The 10000-nt window shown below is 44.0% G+C and overlaps 1 protein-coding gene across 2 annotated transcripts in view; it reads right to left on the bottom strand.

Annotated features, from left to right (window-relative positions):
- Positions 1 to 10000, bottom strand: part of ptk2ba (protein tyrosine kinase 2 beta, a) — a 44813-nt gene that overhangs the window by 16527 nt on the left and 18286 nt on the right. For both annotated transcript variants that reach the window (XM_045711139.1, XM_045711180.1), the window contains exons 16-22: positions 9963 to 10000; positions 5455 to 5555; positions 5094 to 5209; positions 3714 to 3814; positions 1426 to 1515; positions 996 to 1200; positions 692 to 794 (exon numbers count right to left, since the gene is read on the bottom strand). The exon at positions 9963 to 10000 is cut by the window's right edge and continues 44 nt beyond it. In XM_045711139.1, the coding sequence (XP_045567095.1) occupies positions 692 to 794; positions 996 to 1200; positions 1426 to 1515; positions 3714 to 3814; positions 5094 to 5209; positions 5455 to 5555; positions 9963 to 10000 (754 nt within the window). The remainder of the gene's footprint in view (positions 1 to 691; positions 795 to 995; positions 1201 to 1425; positions 1516 to 3713; positions 3815 to 5093; positions 5210 to 5454; positions 5556 to 9962) is intronic.

Genomic DNA, 10000 nt, shown 5'->3' with positions numbered 1-10000 from the left:
GTGGGTGTGTTTACTACTCCTCCTCTGTGTGGGTGTGTTTACTACTCCTCCTCTGTGTGGGTGTGTTTACTCCTCCTCTTCTGTGTGGGTGTGTTTACTACTCCTCCTCTCTGTGTGGGTGTGTTTACTACTCCTCTGTGTGGGTGTGTTTACTACTCCTCTCTGTGGGTGTGTTTACTACTCCTCCTCTCTGTGTGGGTGTGTTTACTCCTCTTCTGTGTGGGTGTGTTTACTCCTCTTCTGTGTGGGTGTGTTTACTACTCCTCTCTGTGTGGGTGTGTTTACTACTCCTCCTCTGTGTGTGGGTGTGTTTACTACTCCTCCTCTCTGTGTGGGTGTGTTTACTACTCCTCCTCTGTGTGTGGGTGTGTTTACTACTCCTCCTCTCTGTGTGGGTGTGTTTACTACTCCTCCTCTCTGTGTGGGTGTGTTTACTCCTCCTCCTCCTCTGTGTGGGTGTGTTTACTCCTCCTCCTCTGTGTGGGTGTGTTTACTCCTCCTCCTCTGTGTGGGTGTGTTTACTACTCCTCCTCTGTGTGGGTGTGTTTACTACTCCTCCTCTGTGTGGGTGTGTTTACTACTCCTCCTCTGTGTGGGTGTGTTTACTACTCCTCCTCTGTGTGGGTGTGTTTACTACTCCTCTCTGTGTGGGTGTGTTTACTACTCCTCTCTGTGTGGGTGTGTTTACTACCTTGGGTGGGGGCTCAGTGGTCTTGGAGTCGTATGGTGTCATGGCTCGAGCTCTCTGTCTCTTCCTCTCTCCCTCCTGCTCCTTCTCCATCCTGTGAATATCACTACACACACACACACACACACACACACACACACACACACACACACACACACACACACACACACACTAAAGTCTCACATTTACTCACATATCTGTCATGTATTTCTGCTGCTTGCAAGATTGTGTGTGGCTGTGTGCGTGTGTGTGTGTGTGTGTGTGTGTGTGTGTGTGTGTGTGTGTGTGTGTGGCTGTGTGTATGTACCTGAGCTTGCAGACCAGCTGTGTGAAGGAGGGTCGTGTGTGTGGGTCGTAACACCAGGTGTGTGTGAGGAGTGTGTAGAGGGTGGGGGGACAGAGGGAGGGTTTGGGCAGACGGACACCACCCTCTAGTTGATTGATCACCTCCCCGTTCTCCAACCAGAAGAACGGCTGTTGACCTAGGGACATCACCTCCCACACACACACCCCTGCAACACACACACACCTCGTTATTACGAACACACGCAGGCACACACACACACACACACACACACACACACACACACACACACACACACACACACACACACACACACACACACACACACACCACGATATTACAAACACACACACCTCGTTATCACACACACACACACACACCTCGTTATTACGAACAAACAAAGGAACACAAACCATTGAGGCCAGTGACTCACCGAACATCCAGACATCACTAGCTGTGGTGAAGCGTCTGAAGTTGATGGATTCTGGGGCCATCCATTTGATAGGTAATCTGCTAAGAGACGCTTCAGAGAAAACACAGTATTTGTTAAGCATCTGAACGCAGCTTTGGAAGTGTTTATGTGTGTGTGTATTTGTATGTAATTGTGTGTGTGTGTGTGTGTGTGTGTGTGTGTGTGTGTGTGTGTGTGTGTGTGTGTGTGTAGTGCATTCGGAAAGTATTCAGACAGCCTTATTCTACAAATTAAATTTGTTATTTTTTTCCTCAATCTACACACAATACCCCATAATGACATCATAATACCCCATAATGACAAAGTAAAAACAGAGTTTTTAGACATTTTTGCAAACAATATATATATATAAAAAAACTGAAATATCACATTTCCATAAGTATTCAGACCCTTCACTCAGTACTTTGTTGTAGCACCTTTGGCTGCGATTACAACCTTTACTCTTCTTGGGTATGACGCTACAAGCTTGGGACACCTGTATTTTGGGGAGTTTCTCCCATTGTTCTCTGCAGATCCTCGCAAGCTCTGTCAGGTTAGAAGGGGAGCGTAGCTGCACAGCTAATTTTCAGGTCTCTCCAGAGATGTTCGATCGGGTTCAAGTCCAGGCTTTGGCTGGGCCACTCAAGGACATTCAGAGACTTGTCCCGAAGCCACTCCTGTGTTGTCTTGGTGTGCTTAGGGTTGTTGTCCTGTTGGAAGGTGAACCTTCTCCCCAGTCTGAGGTCCTGAGTGCTCTGGAGCAGGTTTTCATCAAGGATCGTTCTGTACTTTGCTCCGTTCATCTTTCCCTCGATCCTGACTAGTCTCCCAGTCCCTGCCGCTGAAAAACATCCCCACAGCATGATGCTGCCACCACCATGCTTCACCGTAGGGATGGTGCCAGGTTTCCTCCAGATGTGATGCTTAGCATTCAGGCCAAAGAGTTCAATCTTGGTTTCATCAGACCAATCTTGTTTCTCATGGTCAGAGTCCTTTAGGTGCCTTTTGGCAAACTCCAAGCAGGCTGTCATGTGCCTTTTACTGAGTAGTGCCTTCAGTCTGGCCACTCTACCATAAAGGCCTGATTGGTGGAGTGCTTCAGAGATTGTTGTCCTTCTGGAAGGTGCTCCAGAGTTCCTCTCTCCACAGAGGAACTCTGGAGCTCTGTCAGAGTGACCATCGGGTTCTTGGTTACCTCCCTGACCAAGGCCTTTCTCCCGTGATTGCTCAGTTTGGCCAGGTGGCCAGCTCTAGGAAGTTTCTTGGTGATTCCAAACTTCTTCCATTTAAGAAATGATGGAGGCAACTGTGTTCTTGGGGACCTTCAATGCAGCAGAAATGTTTTGGTATCCTTCCCCAGATCTGTGCCTCGACACAATCCTGTCTCTGAGCTCTACGTACAATTCCTTCGACCTCATGGCTTGGTTTTTGCTCTGACATGCACTGTCAACTGTGGGACCTTATATAGACAGGTGTGTGCCTTTCCAAATCATGTCCAATCAATTGAATTTACCACAGTTGGACTCCAATCAAGTTGTAGAAACATCTCAAGGATGATCAATGGAAACAGGATGAACCTGAGCTCAATTTTGAATCTCATAGCAAAGGGTCTGAATATTTATGTAAATAAATATGTCTGTGTGTTAAAGAAGGTGCCGTCTATTATATTATAGTTATTATTTATATATATATTATTTATATATCATTATTATAATATTATTTATATATCACTGTTATAATATTATTTATATATCACTATTATAATATTATTTATATTTATATATCACTATTATAATATTATTTATATTTATATATCACTATTATAATATTATTTATATATATATATCACTATTATAATATTATTTATATTTATATATCACTATTATAATATTATTTATATTTATATATCACTATTATAATATTATTTATATTTATATATCACTATTATAATATTATTTATATTTATATACCACTATTATAATATTATTTATATTTATATATCACTATTATAATATTATTTATATTTATATATCACTATTATAATATTATTTATATATCACTATTATAATATTATTTATATTTATATACCACTATTATAATATTATTTATATATCACTATTATAATATTATTTATATATCACTATTATAATATTATTTATATTTATATATCACTATTATAATATTATTAATATGTCTATATTATAGTTATTATTTATATATATATTATTTATATATCACTATTATTATATTATTATTATGTGTGTTAATACCTTTATAGTAGTCTTCATCTTCTACGTATCTTGACAGCCCAAAGTCTCCCAGTTTGACACAGTCTGCAGACGCCACCAACACGTTCCTCACAGCTATGTCTCTAAACCAATCACAATAGAGAAATTGAACTATATTAACCAATCACAATAGAGAAATTGAGCTATATTAACCAATCACAATAGAGAAACTAATTAATATCAAAAGGGCCAATGCAGCCGTTATCATTTCTGGTTAACAATTAAAGCGGGCAATCAGCAGTAGAAAACAATAACAAAGTTTTACTCCCCGCCCCTATTTTGGTAAAAAACTGAGGGATTAGGGGCTGGAGAAATGTAACCACTCTCAAATTCATAGACAGAACTATGGATGCAAGGACTGACCATCCATGATCTTAAATGTGTTAGTTTTAACCATGTTTGAGGCTATCTAGTGTTCCTTTACATTTACTTTGTTTACACGTTAAAACAAACCGAAAGGTTTGGAACTCTCTTTCTTATTGGTCTATTTACCGTCTGGTGATGTCACCAGGCAGGCCAAAACTTCATCCCACCAAAACAGGCTGAAATTTCAGGTAGGTCTTTTCAAACAGCTCTTACACTAAAAGGACATGATCGTCCTTTTCACCATTTCACGGTATTATTCCAACCTCATCGTATGGAAATATAACACAAGAAAATCACACTTTTGGCTGCACTGGGCCTTTAACCAATCGCAATGCCGGGATTAAACCATATTAACCAAAGTTTACCAATAAGAGAGAAAAACACATTTAGAAATGAATCATTCAGCCAATGAGGAAGCAGACTTTGAGGTCTGACTTCAGAAGTGATATGATGCTATGGGGCTGATGAAACAGGCATTCACTTCCTCTCTGGGTTAAACGGGGAAATCTGCAGTTCAAACAACAACAAAGCAGCCATCCTGCCAGTGTTTTGGTACACAGTTGAAGGAATTCATACGAAAGCTGAGGGGTCGAAGGAATTCATACGAAAGCTGAGGGGTTGAAGGAATTCATACGAAAGCTGAGGGGTTGAAGGAATTCATACGAAAGCTGAGGGGTTGAAGGAATTCATACGAAAGCTGAGGGGTTGAAGGAATTCATACGAAAGCTGAGGGGTTGAAGGAATTCATACGAAAGCTGAGGGGTTGAAGGAATTCATACGAAAGCTGAGGGGTTGAAAAATACATTTGTTCACAAACAGAATAAAAACAGCTGATATGTTGGGTGATAATGGAGCCATTGAACTAAAGCTCATGAGGCATTTAGAGGTTATTCGTTTAAATGTAGATTGCCCCTTTAAACTACTTCCTCTAAACAACATGACATTCAGATGTGCGAAGCCAGGGAAGCAGAGACGTGAATGTAGCGCGTTTGTTACCTGTGTACCATGTTCAGCCCCTCCAGGTAAGCCAGGGCTTTACAGATCTGTAGACTATACAGGACCAGAGTCACACTGGTCAGAGACCTCTGCTGCTCCACAAGGTAGGTGCCCAACTACACACACACACACGCACGCACACGCACACGCACACACACACACACGCGCACACACACGCACACACACATGCACACACACAGAGAGAGAGAGAGATGTGGGTTATCTCTATACATTATCCTGCTCTACTCCTTGATGTGATGCATTCTGGGCCAGTGCGTGACTTCATATTCATGAGGCAGACTGGTGACATCACACAAAACCTCTGACCCCTCGTGCCGCGAACTGGTCTCGGAACCCTCACCTCTCCGTGCTCGTACAGCTCCATGACGATCCACACAGGGTCCACCTCAATGACCCCGATCAGACGCACAATGTGAGGATGATCTAGAGTCTTCATCAACACTGACAGAGACAGAGAGAGAGATACAGAAAGAGAGAGAGAAAGACATCCAGAAAGCAAGGGAGAGATACAGAAAGAGAGAGAGAGATACAGAAAGAGAGAGAGAGAGAGAGAGAGAGAGAGACAAAGAGTTTTAAATCATCTTTATTTGGTCTGGGAGCCCACAACACTATAAATACTCATACAAAACCATGGTTACACATCAATTAAAAACACAACACCAAATTGTCCTCCACAGTAACTGAACATAACAGCCTCTCAATACCCCATATACTCATAAACAGATCAATATTGTTAACCATTTTGTAATAGGCAAACTCAACCCTCAGTCTCGCTGCCAACATCCCCTCCAGCATTCCTACCACATCCACAGACCCCTGTCCCCGAATACTGTTCTTTCAGGTCTTCCATATTGATAATTTGGCTGCCCCTGACAAGAAATGAAGCAAAGTAACTACACCCCTTTGACTGAACCTGTACTTTAGCCCAAATATAAACAGTTGGGAAGAGAAAACCTCTCCCAGAGCTGAGAACCAATTAGTGATCAGGTCAGCTAAAACCGTCACTGTACAACAGTCTCTGGGCTGCTTGAAGCCAGAAAGCCATGATCCTGGAAGAAATGTCCACCAGGCCTTGCCTTCCCTCATGCAGTGGCAGGTACAGGGCTGCAGCTATAATCCAATGTTGTCCAGACCAAAACAAATTGACAAGGGTCCTCTGAAGCTCTTGTATCAGACCTCCCGGTGGCTGTAAAATAATTTGTCTGTGCCACAGGGTAGAGGCAGCAAGGTTATTGGCTACCAGCACCCTTCCCCTATAAGACAGCTGGGGTAGCACCCATTTCCACCTTGACAGTCTGGCACACACTTTCTCCACTACACCCTCCAAGTTCTTTTTCTGAAAGACATTGGAGCCTAGAAAACCCCCCAAAGTCTTCATCCCATCTCTGCCCCACTGAAGCCCCCCTGGTAACCGTGGAGAGGACCCTATCTGAAGCCCCCCTAGTAACCGTGGAGAGGACCCTATCTGAAGCCCCCCTGGTAACCGTGGAGAGGACCCTATCTGAATCCCCCCTGGTAACCGTGGAGAGGACCCTATCTGAATCCCCCCTGGTAACCGTGGAGAGGACCCTATCTGAAGCCCCCCTGGTAACCGTGGAGAGGACCCTATCTGAAGCCCCCTGGTAACCGTGGAGAGGACCCTATCTGAAGCCACCCTGGTAACCGTGGAGAGGACCCTATCTGAAGCCCCCCTGGTAACCGTGGAGAGGACCCTATCTGAAGCCCCCTGGTAACCGTGGAGAGGACCCTATCTGAAGCCCCCCTGGTAACCGTGGAGTGGACCCCATCTGAAGCCCCCCTGGTAACCGTGGAGTGGACCCTATCTGAAGCCCCCCTGGTAACCGTGGAGTGGACCCCATCTGAAGCCCCCCTGGTAACTGTGGAGTGGACCCCATCTGAAGCCCCCCTGGTAACCGTGGAGTTGACCCTATCTGAAGCTGACCTGCCCACAGCGATTCACTCTTTCCCCAATTAACTCTACCTGAGGAGACCCCCTCATTCACCTTTAGATTGTTTGAGAGAACCTTAACATCCTCACCCCCTGTAATAAAAACGGTCACGTCCTCTGCATACACAGACAGTGCTATCGTGGGACCCTTCATAACCCCTGGCACAGAGAAACCAGTACGCCTCGCTCTTAAAAAACAAAGCATTGGTTCAATTGCCAGACAATATAACTGCCCTGAAATTGGGCATCCCTGCCTGATGCCCCTTTGGACAGGGATGGGGCAACTCAAACCACCCCCCACCTTCACCATACATGAGGCCCCAGCATACAGTAAACTCATCCAGGACAAAAAAACATCCCCAAACCCAAAGGCCTTCATTGTTTTGAACAAGTACTGGTGGTCCACACGGTCAAAAGGCTTCTCCTGATCCAAAGAAAGTAAACCCACATTCACATCAGACAGTTTACAAATGTCTAAAACATCTCTTATTAGAAACAAGTTATCAACAATAGAGTGGTCAGGTATACAGTAAGACTGGTCCTTATGGATCAACAGCCCCAAATATTCTATCAACCTGTTTGAGAGACATTTAGATACAATTTTATATTCCGCACACAGCAACGCAACAGGTTGCCAATTTTTCAGAAGAGCCAAATCCCCCTTTTTTTGCAACAATGAAAGCACAGCATGTTGACAGGATACAGGAAGAGAACCCTCATGAAAAGATTCACACACCACTTCATAAAAATCCCCCACAATAGACCCCCAAAAGTGCTTGTAGAAGTCAGATGGTAAACCATCGATGCCAGGGGCTCGGCCTGATGAGAGCTGCATAACTGCTGTGGACAGCAGAGTAATGTCAGAGTCCAAAGCAGCTCTCTGCTCAGGGCCCAATTGAGGAAGACCTTGTAACAACTGTTCAGTACACAGAGAGTCACAATCCTCCGCCTTATAGAGGGCAGAGTAGAAATCCACGGCATGTTGGTGCATTTCACTGTTATCCGTGGTCACCTTCCCATCAGGGAGATGAAGGCAGACCATCTGTTTGCTTTGCAATGTCGACTGCCCTAGTGGTTAAAAAAAAAGCTCTAGGAGCCTCCATATCCTTGAGGATAGCAAAACGAGACCTAATCAAGGCACCCTTCACTCTTTCATGTAGAAACGACCACAGTTCATGTCTCTTGTCCTGTAAGTTCATGACTAGTCCAGGGTCATTCTGAGTCAGCAACTTCAATTCAATAGATTTGATGTCCTGTTCAAGGGCCCTGATAGTCTCTTTAACTTCAATACGAGACAGAGCAGTATACTGTTGACAAAACAATCGTATTTGGGCTTTCCCAACCTCCCACCATTGTCTCAAGGACTCAAAATGCACTTTTATAACCCTCCATTTTTCCCAAAACAACAAAAACCTTTCACAAAACATGACATCATGTAACAACTTAACATTAAAATACCAGTAAGGTGATGACCTTGGTGGACAGGACAAGTGAATATCAGCAGACACATTATGGTGATCAGAGAAACCCACAGGAATGATGTCACACCTTCCAACCCTACTACAGTAGTGATCAGATACATACCACCTGTCTAACCTTCCAACCCTACTACAGTAGTGATCAGATACATACCACCCGTCTAACCTTCCAACCCTACTACAGTAGAGATCAGATACATAGCACCTGTCTAACCTTCCAACCCTACTACAGTAGTGATCAGATACATACCACCTGTCTAACCTTCCAACCCTACTACAGTAGTGATCAGATACATACCACCCGTCTAACCTTCCAACCCTACTACAGTAGTGATCAGATACATACCACCCGTCTAACCTTCCAACCCTACTACAGTAGTGATCAGATACATACCACCCGTCTAACCTTCCAACCCTACTACAGTAGTGATCAGATACATACCACCCGTCTAACCTTCCAACCCTACTACAGTAGTGATCAGATACATAGAACCTGTCTAACCTTCCAACCCTACTACAGTAGTGATCAGATACATACAACCTGTCTAACCTTCCAACCCTACTACAGTAGTGATCAGATACATACCACCTGTCTAACCTTCCAACCCTACTACAGTAGTGATCAGATACACACAACCTGTCTAACCTTCCAACCCTACTACAGTAGTGATCAGATACATACCACCTGTCTAACCTTCCAACCCTACTACAGTATTGATCAGATACATACAACCTGTCTAACCTTCCAACCCTTCTACAGTAGTGATCAGATACATACCACCTGTCTAACCTTCCAACCCTACTACAGTATTGATCAGATACATATAACCTGTCTAACAGTAAAATCCACTGTACAGTTCCAGTCCCCCCCTAAAACCATACACCCCTCTTGGTCACACTGTCTTAAGGTTTCCTTTATTTTATCAAATACAGCAATACGCTCTGTACCCTCATTAGGAGCAGAAACATTCAGAGACACACAGAGAGAGAGAGAGAGAGAGAGAGAGAGAGACACAGAGAGAGAGAGAGAGACACACAGAGAGAGAGACACAGAGAGAGACACAGAGAGAGACACAGAGAGAGAGAGACAGAGAGAGACACACACAGAGAGAGAGAGAGAGAGAGAGAGAGAGAGAGAGAGAGAGAGAGAGAGAGAGAGAGAGACACAGAGAGACACAGAGAGACACAGAAAGACAGGGAGACAGAAAGACACAGAGAGAGAGACAGAGACAGAGAGACAGAGAGAGAGAGAGACAGACACAGAGAGACAGAGAGAGAGAGAGACAGACACAGAGAGACACAGAAAGACAGAGAGACACACAGAGAGAGAGAGAGACACAGCGAGAGAGAGACAAAGAGAGAGAGAGTAATAATGCGGTTCACATTTTCAGGGACTGAAATGAAATGAGCTACAGTACTCACCAGCTTCACTCATAAACTTCTCCTTTACGTCAGCAGAA

This window comes from Salmo salar, chromosome ssa01, assembly GCF_905237065.1.
Source record: "Salmo salar chromosome ssa01, Ssal_v3.1, whole genome shotgun sequence".
Lineage (NCBI taxonomy): Eukaryota > Metazoa > Chordata > Actinopteri > Salmoniformes > Salmonidae > Salmo > Salmo salar.
Note: the sequence above shows the minus strand (reverse complement) of the source record. Positions and strands in the feature narration are given on the sequence as shown.